Source organism: Ailuropoda melanoleuca, chromosome 9 (assembly GCF_002007445.2).
Source record: "Ailuropoda melanoleuca isolate Jingjing chromosome 9, ASM200744v2, whole genome shotgun sequence".
Classification (NCBI taxonomy): domain Eukaryota; kingdom Metazoa; phylum Chordata; class Mammalia; order Carnivora; family Ursidae; genus Ailuropoda; species Ailuropoda melanoleuca.
Window position 1 is genome coordinate 100,718,375 of NC_048226.1, and position 13,552 is coordinate 100,731,926.

Here is a 13,552-nt window from a genome sequence, read left to right on the forward strand (position 1 = left end):
ACGGCTGAGTCACCTCACCTCACGCTCCTTCTGATGGCCCCTCGGTCCCCTGAGCCAGCCCCCTGTGGGCCGTTGCCACCTGTCCCCCACCTCACATGCTGATGCAACGCTGTCCACGAGGAGCCGGCCCATTCCCACAACCACAACGTCTGGACTCAGAGGATGCACGAGACCCATCGGCAATTCTTCGTATTAGAGGAGAGCCAGATCCGGAGGCAAAGGGTATCAACTTCAAGTAGGATTTCACTCGGAGGCATCGGGTCTTAACTCGTGGCAGCTGGACCCACTGCCCCCAGGGGCACTGACGGGCTGAGAGCAAGCCGCTCTGTGGCGGGTGTGGTGGCCTCACCATTTACCCGGGGCCTGTCTTGTTTCATCCACAGGTCACCACTGCAAAGGTGAGGAACTGGGACTCGAGAGGCCGCAGAACACCGGAGAGTAAGAGAAACTCTGGGTAACACCCGCTGGCCTTTTTCTCAGAGGAAGTAAAAGTCCTGCAGGCCCAGGAGGAATGGACTTCGCATCCACGAGCACATGTATTATCTGGGCAGCGTGCCCCCTCCATCCCTCCACCTGGCAGCTCAGCTCCTGGCTCCTCCCTGTCTGCGCACCCAGTGCTGCTTGCTGCAGCTCCCGGGCTCCAGGTGAGACTTGCGGCGGGGGGTGGGGGAACGCATGCCGATAATTCCCCCAGTGAGACATCTGGCTCGGAGCCGGTTCCTCGAGGCTGGAAAGCTCCCGAGAACCCCAAGGCTGTGGAGGGAATGGCTTAGCATGTGGTAAGCAGAGACGGAATGAAAAGGCTAACTTGGCCCAGCCCTCCTCCTGTGGTAACATCCCTGACTTGTCCAGGAGACAGAGAAAAAGGAGAAACCAGTAATTACTGAGAGCTTTCTTGTGTGTTATCTGGCAAGTTATCTGAAAAATTTTTAATGGTTTGAAGGAACCAAAAGAAATTACACCAAGAACTTAACTGGTAACACCTTTTTAATAGGTCAAAGTAACTGTACAGTTCATTATATTCTTCCTGAGAATAATTTATATCCCCCGACAAACTAAAGGGAGGGCGTATTTTTCAAAATTATTTAACAGAATGGATGGTGTAACTGGACATCAAAAGAAAACCAAATCTCTCTGCTTTGCTTAATTCTCTCCTGGGAAGACAGACACAATGAAGGGTTAATTAGCTCCAGTGGCTGCAAGATAGTCGACATGGCTTTAATCTTTCTTTATAAATTATATAAAACTGGAAAACAGGGATGGGTCCAGAACCTCTTCTCAATGCAGTTTGGAGGTGCTCTGGTACAAAGCATTTCTCCTTCTGAGAGAAAGAACATTGCTACAAAAAACTGGCACATTATTCTGGTGAAAAAAGACAAAGTTTTTAGTGTGTCCTACAGCTAGCTTCCAACCAAATCTTCACATATCCAACAGGAAAGTAAAAGGCAGGAAAGACAAAAGGGTTGTTTTTTTCCTGAAATGACTCAAGTCTTCAGGATAGAGCTCTGATATTCTTCTCTTAAAGTGGTGTTAGCATATTGCAACTCAAAAGTGTTCTCACAACAGAGACTCCAGTCTGGGCCATGACTCTGCGGCACGCCGAAGAATTCTCAGCCCCTCGGGTTTCCCGGAATTCTCCGCCTCGTCTCCCCGTCTCCCAACACGCAGCCGAGCTGGGTCAGGATCCGCACGCCACTGCCTTAGCCATTTCCACGGAAACACGCCCTAACGTGAACATGATCTGTTCTTCAGGATTCTTAAAAGCTTCTCACGAACAATTTTCATTCTCAGAAAAATGCCACATTTTGGATCCTGGACTTTTCTGAACACCATGATTAAAACAAAACAAAACAAAAAATGAACTCAAATAAAATGTGGTTAAACTTATATGAAAGATTTTCAACCAGCTGTCAGTCACAACCGATCGCGCGGTGCCGGCGGCCGGGGACCGCGGAGCCCCTCACTGCTGGTGGAACACGGGAGAACGTCCTCAGAGAGGGTCCCTCAGTGCGGCCTTGTCGTTCCGAGCATCCGCAGTCTCGCTTGGTCAATGACATCGAGTAAGTTTTTGGCATCCACGGCCAGGGCGTGAGCAGCGGTCAGCATTTGCTTCTTGTATTCCTGCTGGAGACTGGTCATGACGTACTGCTGGGCCAGTTTCATCTTGTTGATGAGCTCACCCAGGTCGGAGTTCAACAGCTTCTGGGCCATCTCAATCTGGAAGGACAAGAGAGAGGTCAGGAGAGGCATGTTCCATCAACTGTTCCTCGGATGCCTCCAGGAGAAGCCGCTTTCTTCTCCTCGGACAAATCTTCCACGCATCCAGCGGGGTTCTGCTCCTTCCACAAAAGCCCTCAGTGACTATCAGCCTCAGTGACTGGCAGGGCTTTTGCTTCTTAAAAGAATCACAGTCTGGCAGAACCTCAGAGGCCGCCCAGCCCAGAGGCCTCCCGTCAGAGGGGCAGCTGGGACACGGTTGCTGAGGTCGACCAGGCGGCTGGCTTCCAGTTAACACACACACCCGGCTCTGGACTTGAAACGTGTCTCAGGCCCCGCCTCAGCTGTGCAAGAGGCGACTCCCCCAAACTGCTGAGAGGTGGGAGCAGGGCAGCGGGGTCAGAAGAAGGTGCCCTGAGGATCAGCGCGCTTTGCCCGGGTGTCTCAGGACCTTCCTCATCTGTTCCTCCAACCAGTAATGATTTTGCACTCAATCTTTTAATGATCGCTGAGCACTCACACACGAGCTAGTCGGTGGTGTGGACGCAAGACTGAATCAGACACACTTGCGCTCAGTCTAGTGTGAAGCCCGCGCACAACTCCCTAGAGCACACTGGGATGAATCCTACAACACAAAGATAGCAATCCATTTGTTCGGAGAGGGTCAGAGGACTTCACAGAGGAGAAGTCATCTGAAATTGGCCTCGACCGTAAGAGGAGGCTGGCTTCTTCTGAGGAGGGCCTCACGAGCCATACCAAGTGACCTCCGTCCTGCTGAACATGCCAGTGGGGAGGCCGAAGAGATTTTTAGGAAGGGGAACACTGTCCTCCACAGAGGTATTCTAGAAAGAGGGCTCTGGTGGCGGGGTGTGAACGTGGAATGGAGGGGCGGGAACGCCAGAGGCAGAGAAGGCAGCTCAGAGGCTGTTGTAGGAACCGAGGGAAGAGGGGAGGGTGACAGTGAGGATGGAGAGGCCAGGCCGTCTGTGATGTGATGACACAGCCGGGCGGCTGCTGGCACGAGTGTGTGGGAGAGCAGGGTTCCCAGGGGCAGGCATGGCGAGCGCCTGGTAGTCCCACTGACTGTGGAAGCAAAGCAGAGGCAGCAAGACGTCTGCAGAAGGCAGATATCCAACACAGCTGGTGACCCCAGCTCGGGTAGACGTGCCGCCGAAGGCACAGAGGTGGACGCGTCAAACACTGGCTCTCCGGAAGCGGCGGAGAACCGCCAAGGAGCAGCAGCGTTCTGTAAGACCTGGGTGGGCGACGACCGCGCTCGGGGCGGCAGGGAAGAGGAGCCGGGATTGGGGGAGCACGGCTGCCGGCGGTCCCCGGGGAAGCTGCAGTGGAGAACTGAGGATGAGCTGCCCGAGGAGGACAGGCTGCTCTCTGAGGGAGCAGGGGGGTGGGGAGGGGGGACCGAGGAAGGGGGAAGCAAGATCAAAGCAAGCTCCTCTCCTTTTCAAACATGATTAGGGATCTATACGGGAGAGTGAGTCGGGTAGAAGAATCAGGGTGGACGGAGAGAGTACCTCAGGCTTCACCAGCTAAAGTAGTAATTTAGAAATGCCCCGCCAAAATATTTACTTGTTAGGAAACCATTTTCTCTCCTCTGGCATATGGAACTTTTCCACTTTTTGGCAAAATTCTTGCTCACTGTGGAAGACTGATTAAAGTCCCAATGAAACAGAGGAATGAGCTAATGCCCTAACTGGCTAGAAATCTAAAACTGCACTGTGCAAGCAGTGAGGCGTTTTCCAAAATGATTTTCGTAGCTTCGTGCAGGTGAACGGATGCCCTTTACAAAGGAAGCACGAATGGGAGCTGTGCCAGGTTCATCACGACAGGCATCACCGGGACACGAGGAGCCCGGATGCAATGTCCCGAGAAGCACTCAGCCTCCACCTCATTGGGAGGAAACCGTAATTGTTACAGAACATCCCTCAACCCCACTTCAGGAATAAATACTGTCTAAGGTAACTGGCCATTTTCTTCCAAAATGCCGATGGCAGAAACATGAAGTCTGAGGACCTGCTCCAGGCGGAAGCACACTACCAGACAGGCGTGTGGCGTCGGGCAGGACACACAGCCCTGCTGGCCTTGAACTAGAGGATGAAGCTATGGGACGTGATCGCCCATGAGAACCGCGTGGGGGTGCTGACGGCCCAGCTGTCCAAACCCTCCAGGTGAGAGAACAGCCTCCTGACTGGAGATACAAATGGCAACACGGAAGGTAAGAAGCATGATACAGGCGACCTATTCTCAAACGGTTCCGAGAAAGGAGACTGCAGGTGTAGACAGAGATGGAGAGTGTGGGAAATGTTAAAAGGCAGTGAAACTGGGTTGAGGATATTTGGGGATTCTCTGCACTATTCTTGTAACTTTTCTTTAGGTTTGACATTACTTCAAATAGAAACTAAGAAAACACAGGAAAATAGCACCCGCTGGGCTGTAGGGCTAGAGAGAGTAGGAAAGTGGGTGTGGGAGCAAGGACGGAAGGGGGGTGAGAAGGGCGAGCAGGGCCAGGGCCGTCATGGACTCCAAGGGACACAGCTGCATATGCAAGTGTGGTCCAGGGGGCACACAGCCCTGGGGGCTGCGGAGCATCTCCGGGGGCTGGGGAGCATCTCTGGGGGCCAGAGAGCACCTTTGGGGGCTGGGGAGCACCTCCGGCGGCTGGGGAGCACCTCTGGAAACTGGGATGGCTGGGAGCACCATTAAAACAACGTGTGTCTGCTCATCTGTTAGTCAACACGTGATGCAAAATAGCCAAAAATGGTAAAAATGAGATTATTGTTGAGAGATAGTATTTTGGGTGAACTTTGATTCCTTAAAAAATTTAAAATACATGTATTAATTTAAAAGGCATTTTTTAAAAAATCACTGCTGTATGTGGAAAACCAGCATCATTTGCAGACTATAATTTTTTCAGAAAAATTCAAGGGGAGGGCAGGCTGCCTCTGTCAGCTCATTTCCTCTTTGGCCTCTGAGTTGGTGCTGAAGGATATGGCCCGTACCCAGCTCTGCACCTGTGCTCCCCATTGTCCCCACAGCCACCTGTCCTTTGGGCCCAGACCCCCCAGCTCAGTAGCTGGCAGTGGGGGGGGGCGTGGGATATAACCGGCCCCCGTGGGTGCCGCTCCACACGGCCTCCAAGGTGAACAGCCACATCCTGGCAGGTATGCCACAACCCACGGGCCTCGCCGGCTGGAAGGTCTTGACCTCAGAGCAGCCAGATCATCACAGCCGGCTGTGCCCAGGGCGTGTCCCGCCTGTACCGTCGGTGCAGGAAGGCGGTGCTGTGTCCTACCTCTCGGTGAGTGCCGGCTGGCAGGACAGGAAGGGTCTCGTCCACAGTGGCCAGTAACGTCCGCAGGGCCAGGCCGACTTCCTAGCAGACAAGACCACACCCGGGATCAGAACACACACAAAGGGCTTTCACACCAGCAGCGACACTCCTCTCAGTTATAGGGCTTGTTTCCTTTCCGACACTTCAAGGAAAATCTCTGTATTTCTTTTCCTCAGTACTGAGCCTGATCTGAAGTGATCAGGTGTTTCTTCCAAAGACTGAGATCTCTGATGGAATAGGAGTCAGCCTTCCAGAAGAAGGACATTCTGACACCTGCTACCGTGTACACAAGCCTGTCGAACACTGTCCTCAGTGAGACGAGCCTGTCCCAAAAGGACAGATACAGCGTGACGCCACTCCTCCTCTCCTCTGCACCCTGGAGTCCCCATGTTCACAGGGACAGGGAGTGGCTAGAGCGCCAGGGGCTGGGGGAGGGGCGCTGTTGTTTAATGGGGACAGAGTGTTAGTTTTGCAAGGTGAGGAGAGTTTTGGAGATAAGCTGCCTAACAGTGTGAATGTACTTGACACCACCACAGGCTTAACAGTGGCACGGACGGTAAATGTTACGTTCTGTGTATTTTACCACACTTTTAAAAAGTGTGATTAAGCATACGTTCCAGAAATACAGGCCTAAACAAAGCTTCATAGCAGTCTTTGAACCGTAGAACACCTCTGAGCTTGCGAACGCCCGTGTGGCCTGCTCAGGGGGCACCGCGCCTCCCTTCTCACAGAGCTTCCAGTACTCTCTTCCAGGACACCATGCCCCTGAACATAGCTTGGAAAGGTTAGGCTTGGGAATGATATTTTCATTTCCATCTTTTTACTCTTATTAAAAAAGATTTTGTGAGCACCCGCATTCACCCCTCAGTGGAAGAAAACAGCACAGATAAATCCCAACCTCCCTCTCCCCGACGGCCCCTCCCCCGGGGGCAGCGTCTGAAGGTCAAGTGCTCTCCCCGTGCGCTGGTGCTCCCACAGCAGAGCCGCATGTCCCAAAGGCACACACACAGCATGGCTCTGCATGCTTTCAAACTTCACGGAAATGGCATCACACCATAAGCTTGTGTGATGCCATTTTGCAGCTCGATTTTTTCACCCAAGACCATGAGTGTGAGCAGTGATTGTTAGAGCCTGTGCTGCTCCTAGCGCCAGGGTCGGGAACAGCAGTTCGGTCTGACTTAACTAGGTCACTGCGTGGAGCCTTCACGCACTTCTGAAGCATCTGGTCTGACTCTGAGGGGCACTGCGGCCTCCACGGTTCTAAGAACATTCCTACCGGCGGAGGGCTGGACTTTACCTTCACCATGGGGACGTACTCCTCTGGTGGGGCTGGCTGGATCTTGCTGGACATCTCGATGACAGCCTTTACCAGGCCCGTCACATTCTCGTACACTCTGTCATTGGACCGGTCCAGGTTGGCAGTGGGCGGAGGGCTGATTTCCTGGGGCTGAAGCTGCAACAGAGAAGCCGTTATGCCCCCAGTGCCCACACGGTGGCGGCACCGCACCGCAGCTAGGTTAGAGAGGGTCTTTAAGAGAGATCAAAGCGGATCACAACTGATTGGCTTGTCTGTATGGCTACAGCTCAGTTGGAGGATGACAGTAAAGTAATTCATCCAAGTGACAAGTGAATGAGGCAATCATTTTTTATAACTTTGAGCTCAGTTAAAGGAAATGAAGTGGAATCATACACTTGACACTAAAAGCCCCAGATTTTCAGAGTAGTGATTCGACACCCCCCCAAATCATTCACCGAGGTAAAGAATAAATGTATTCTACGTCTCTGAGGATTTCACAGGAAGCTGGCTAGGGGGTCAAGCATTCTATGTTAAGACTCAAAGAATTCCTGCTTAGTCTGACTTCTGCAGTCAGAACCGTATGGCTCAGTGTGGCTGCCAGCAGACCACCTCACGGACATGTGTGTCCCTTCACGATTGTTAACAAGCGGACACCGTCTGCGTGCACCGTGCTGCGGAAGTGAGGGCCGTGGTGGTGGCGCCAGGAGCCCCGTGGTGCACGTGCCCGTGGCAGGGCCTCGGCTCCTCACCTGGCCATCGTGGCGAGGGGCACCTGAAGGAGCTCTTGGGCACATGCCCACCCGGGCACAGAGACACTGATGAATGTTACCCGCGAGAGCCAAGCACTGAAGGCTGGCGCGCGCAGGGCTTGCAGAAAGCATCCAACGGCATCTGAATGTTCACATTGGTAAGACCAGGCACAGAAAGGGCCGTGTGTGTCTATTTTAAGAAAACTAAAGCGCGGTACATATCGTAGCTGTTTGCCGATGGGTCTGCTGCCAGCGTTCAGTCCGAACCTCTAGTTGCCCATTCTGAACCCTCGGGCTGACTCTGTCTGAGGAATCTGGAGCCCGGTGTTGAGGTCTGGCGCACGACAGACACAGGAATAGTTCAGTCCCTGCAAGGATGTTCATGCCTTACTCTCTGGCAAATAAAGACCTTGTTTCTGGTGATAAGCCAAGCAAAAGTGCCCTCCCCAGGCTTCCTGATTATTGCTCCAGAATCACATGCAGAGTGCTAGGAGTGAAGGAGTGGGACAGACACACAGACACAATGTGCTTACCCTCCATGGCTATTGTTGAACGGGAGGTGAGGAAAAGTTAGAGAAATTTATCAGAGAAAGGGAAAAAAGAAAAACAGTATTAATAAAGGCAGCAGACAAAACCCCACAAAACACATAAGCAGAACCAAAAGGAGCGAGTCTGAAGGCTGCGTAGGAGCCAGCCCCCGGTTCCCTGGTCCTCCAGGCACAACTGCTGGGCTATCGGTCCAGGGCGCCGGCGCACTCAATAGGAGGCCTGCCACGTGCTGTGCTTGTTTTCATAAGTGAGGAAATGAGGCGAGCAACACGCAAAGCCTGAGAGGGACAACCTGGAGGCCGTGTGAGAAGCAAAGCATTATGGGTCCTCAGAAAGAAGAGGCCATCAAATGTGCTTGACATCACTGAGAACTGCCCGTCAGACTTCCAGGCCACCAGGACAGACTGTCCCACCGTCGCTCCCCACGCCCGCCCCTGGCATCCTTGGAAACAGGCTTCGTCCTTAGCTATCCTGCCATAATCAAGATCCCTGGCTTGGGGCTCTGTGTAAAGACATCAGGAGCTTATTTTAAAAACAAAAACAAAACAAACTGAAAAAACAAACAACAAACCCTGCTTTTGAGTCAGGTCTTATGTTTCAGGCTCCTTTATTTTAAACTTACTGGTTTTATTTAATGCTTTTTCCTCTACAGCTTACAACAAGGCCATCCTCTTACAAAACGCCAAGTCAATTGGGGAAAGGTGGCTGCCTTGCCCCCTCCTCAGATACGTCTGAAACATGTGTACCCTTTGGTATATGAGTTCTCCAGAATCTTAAATTTCAAGGCCCAACCTTCCACCGTGGGTTCTCCCTGTGTTAGGAAGAGTGAGATCATTCCTAAACGCATCACTTCGAGAGGACATCCCTGTCTCTTCCTCTCTGCACGGTGAGTCACATGCGGCCCCGGACGAACAGGCAGATGTGCCAGTTCAAACCGGATCCACACAAAGATACAGCTCCTGAGCCGGTGCTGCAGGCAGGGCTCCGTCAGGAAGAAGCGCCGCCACTCTAGACTCCAGGAGGCAAAGGTGGCTCTACGTTAACCTAGTTAAAGCTTCTGTTCTGTATGTGCCCTGCGCCTGATCAAGGTGGGTCACAGAAGCACTGTCCTGCAGCCACCATTCACAGTAATAGCCCCAAAGCAAAAGCCTAGTTTGGAGAGACATCTGTTACTGGTTTCCTATTTTCTGGGGCTTGACCACTTGGAGGTTCCTTGGCAGGCAATTGGGATAAAGCACCACCCCCCAAGAGACACACACAATTCCAACGCTTAGATGAGCGCTTAAAGCCTCAAATGATCCAGAATTGAAACAAGGCCACCATGGAGAAACCGAGAAGGATTTCTGATTAAATGTTCTCTGGATGAATTCCATAAGCTACACCTAGAGAGAAGCATTTCTGTATTAAAACAGGGTTGTTCTTTTAGGCTGGATTCAGTAACTTCTACTGAACAGCCGGATAAGGAAGAACTAGACACACAGACTTCATAGTTATTTTTTTAAAGTGGGTTCCACACCCAGCGCAGAGCCCAACGAACTCACGACCCTGAGATCAAGAGTCAGACACTTAACCACTGAGTCACCCAGGTAACCCTGCTTCATACTTATTATTATTAAAGAAATCTTTACTTAATGCATTTTAAGCATGCTATTTCCTCATTTCTACTTGCTTAACACCTTCTCTAAGGGTATTTTCCAATTATATTCATTTACGTTATTACAAATGCAAAGGCAAATATGTCAGAATTCTAAGCTGGTATCTGAGCTGCTTCCCAAGTTGGTTTTTCCTTGTAATACAAGCCGTTTTGAAAGTTTGCTCTTGTGGCTCATGTAAATGACAAACTTCATTAACGCAATTTCTCCCTCTCCCCTTTCTAAGTTTATGACAAGAAACCACATTAGCAAGGGCCGTGTCCCCCTACACTCCTCCTCAGAGAATACCCCTTGCGATGCCCCCTGAGCTGGGGGGGCCGCCGGACGCCAAGCCCCGGGCAAGGCTCCAGGACCAGCGCTCTGGTTTCTGGGGGCTGAGCACTAGCCCTCAGAGCAGGGGTGCCTCTGGCCCAGTGATGCCTGGGCTGCGTCCCTCAGGGGGCAGGCAGGTCCAGCCAGGGCCAGCCCGTTCACTCCCTGCTCACGACCCCTCCAGGCCGGAGATGGCATTTTCTCTGCCGAGGGCTACCTCTCTTCTCTGAGTCAGCCCCGCCTGCTGGCTAAATACTGGCTCAGCTGGGGAGCCTGTAACCTTGAATATGCCCTTCAACCTGTGAGCCTTGCCATCTTACGTGAAAAGTGGAAACAATACTACCACCAATCCTGTGAGGCTAATGTGAGGACAGGCTCTGTGACAGCACGCAGTCCAGGGAGGGCACTTCACAAGGGTGGTTATTAGTGAAGCAAAGTTTCTCTTAACTGGTAACATAGTTACCAGAGTCTAAGACCCCACCCACTGCAGGAGGCACCTTTTTCATGTTCCTCTAAGGAAAAAAAAAAAAAAAAAGCTGCCAATTAAACCAACACATCACTCTGATTTTAGAGATATTAAAATGTACAAAAAAGGTATATCAGAATTAAGAAACAAGACCTATTTTGAAAGGTGACTGATCTCTCATGGAAAGTAGAGAGATCCTCTCATTAAGTGGGCATGAGAGAGAAGGAGAACCCTTGCCTTTGCTTCTCATGGAGAGGAGAGCTGCTTCCAAGGGACCTAGAGGCCAACGCAGCAGGGCCTGGTGGAGGCCGGGGCCGGGGGGCGGTCAGGAGCCCCAACGGCTGGCTCACACGCAGGAGGGGCGGCCTCGCGTGCAGCGCTCCTGAGCCGAGAAGCCGAGGCCATGAGCACCTCACCGGACGCTCCCCTCCTCCGAGGGCTGGTTCCACGCAGCCCACGTCACTTCACTACAAATACGGTCCTTGCCCCAGGTGGAAAATAGTGGCAGTTTTCCACTAAGCCACACCAACACACTTAAGAGACAGTGAGCCCGCAGAAGGGCTCCCTTTCCCCAGGTGTCCTGGTTTAATTAATGTTTAAAACCAGAAGCCATCCTGGCACTTTATTCCCAAGAAACATTCTGCCTGATAAGAGGAAACCTATCTAGGAAGTTGGGCTCTGACTGAGGCCCGAGACTATCATGTGAGAGAAAACCAGGACCAGACAGGCTCCTGTCAAGCTTGTTCCTGACTCTCAGGGGGTGCAGAGCCCGACCAAACAGACCCCTGGAGCCCACGGCAGCCACTCTGCTCATTCCGTCCTCAGCACTGACTCCACTCCATGTTCCAGATCACCACTCCTGGAGCGAGACGCTCCACAGAGCCTTGAGCAGAGCTCAAGATGCCCACCTTGACGCCCTCGTTGTAACTGTCCCCAGGGCTGCTGAGGCTGGCGAGGCTGCCCAGGTGACCGGGGGCCCCAGGCCGGGGCGGTTTCTTTGGCGGAGCTGCGGGATCTGGTAAAAGGGGAGGTGTCCCGTTAAGTGAGGCACAAGAATACAAACAGAAACACCCAATGAACACTAAGCACGGTCACATCACTACAGCATACACTCATCCTGGAGAGGGTGCCCTGCTGAGGCCTTTCCGATGCATTACAGCAACAAGTCCTGTTCTCTAATAATCTAGTCATCGTGGAATTTGGTAAACATCATACTTGCTTTGGTCCATAGAGGGAAATGTGTTAAAAAATCATGAGGTATTCCAAAGCTAAGAAATTCCATACATTTAAAACCTGCTCCCTCTAAATTATAAAAACTTCTTGACAGAGAACTCATTTCTTCACTTACCTGGTTTCCCCACAGGCTGATATATGTGTTGGTTTCCAGTCTGTGGGAAAAGAAAAGCTCCATCACCACACCAGCATACACCACAGGCCACGGCCTTCCCTCCCTCCCCTCCCCCTCCATCCCCTTGAACATCTGTGCCAAGTGCTGGGTTTAAAGACCAACATGATGGGGGGCTGCCTTCAAGGCCTAATTGGGGGTGGGGGATTTAGAAACAGCAAGAATGCCAGCAGGGTGTGGGAAGAGGGCTGTGGCGGGGACAAGCGTGGGATGGTATGGGAACGCGGACAGGAGTCATCACAGCCAATTGAGAATTAAACGACATCCACAGATGCCTCCGGTTCACCTTCCAGGACTGTGAAATCCAGGCCTTTGCAGTGTCTGGGTCCTTTGCTCAGGAACCTGCCTCACTGCCTCCTGGATGTTCTCCTCACCGGGAGGGGTACAGTCGGGGACAGTGACAATGGGAGGAGACTCTGTGGCCGTGGGGTAGTCCGTATGCCTGTGTTGTCACTGTCACCCGAAGCCTGTGTGTGTGTCAGGACCTGCTGCTACCGCTCCATTCGTTCGGGACCAAGCCACAGGCCCAGCCAACAAGCCAAGTCACAAGCCCCGAATGTCCACCCTGGGGAGAGGACAAAAGACTGTTCCCCTAAAGGCCAGCCCGGCCGTGGGCTGTCATGGCTGCAGTCATGCTGCAAACAACCTATCCTAGGTAACTAAATGGAAAGAAGTCTTTCTAGAACTACATTCTACTTCTGAAGAGACTTGCCTTGCTTAATTTAAAATAATAAACTAGATAAGAAATACATATTTTAAGGTGCTCTGCTTTCTGCTGTAAACAGGTTTACCTCTGTAAAATGCAAGGACAGTGCAGTGTGCACACAGCAAAAACCGCTGTTCTCCAGGAAACACACCCACTGTCAACACGCTGTTTCACCGCCCATCCTGACGCCTCCCCAAACCCTCAGAGCTGGCCAGTGTGAAGAACGAGGACTCCTTCACAGCTGACTTTCTGTAGCACTTCACAGTTAAACTAGCGTGTATCTGACAGTTACTGAACACCTGCTTTGTTCCAGGCACAGAACAAGTCCCCCCACCCCCACCGTGTGGAGTGGCCAGTGTAACACAGGCAGCGAGACAGTAACAGCAGATGCACACAACGGCACATTGCCAAGCCTGGTGGAAAAGGGCCATGGGGGTGGGGTGGGAGGGGAGGACACTGCAGGTCTCAGTGGAAGATCAGGCCTTCTGAGAACGTGACCTTTGAGCATGCTGGGTGGGGGACTTGGGTGGGGGAAGCTGTGAAGAAATCTGGGAGAAGGGTGGCCCAGAGATAGGGGATCCCCCAGGAGGGGCAAACAGCATGGGAGAAACCAGGCGGCCAGGACAGCTGGAGGATGAGCGAGGGCAGAAAACAGCAGGAAACACGGCCAAAACTCTAAAAGCGGACATAGTCTGTGAGCCGTGCTTTGTTCACTGATCCAGGCAGCAAAATACACAAATGTAAAAAGACTTAAGACACAAAGAATTTTCTGGTTGATACCCAGGTTACAAGAAAATTCAATTAACTAGAAAATTCTATTCTAAGAACATCCTGGATTAATTCACAAAGG

At 52.1% G+C, this 13,552-nt stretch overlaps 1 protein-coding gene across 7 annotated transcripts in view; it reads right to left on the bottom strand.

Moving 5' to 3' along the window:
- Positions 1–969: 969 nt before the first annotated feature.
- PTK2 (protein tyrosine kinase 2) overlaps positions 970–13,552 on the bottom strand; it is a 159,294-nt gene continuing 146,711 nt past the window's right edge. For 4 of the 7 annotated variants that reach the window (XM_034668662.1, XM_034668670.1, XM_034668669.1 and 1 more), the window contains 6 exons: positions 11,940–11,979; positions 11,500–11,606; positions 8,146–8,154; positions 6,864–7,019; positions 5,528–5,608; positions 970–2,217 (listed from right to left, as the gene is read on the bottom strand). In XM_034668662.1, the coding sequence (XP_034524553.1) occupies positions 2,005–2,217; positions 5,528–5,608; positions 6,864–7,019; positions 8,146–8,154; positions 11,500–11,606; positions 11,940–11,979 (606 nt within the window). In that variant the 3' untranslated portion in view covers positions 970–2,004. The remainder of the gene's footprint in view (positions 2,218–5,527; positions 5,609–6,863; positions 7,020–8,145; positions 8,155–11,499; positions 11,607–11,939; positions 11,980–13,552) is intronic. The other 3 variants (XM_034668666.1, XM_034668665.1, XM_034668664.1) reach the window with 1 other exon arrangement.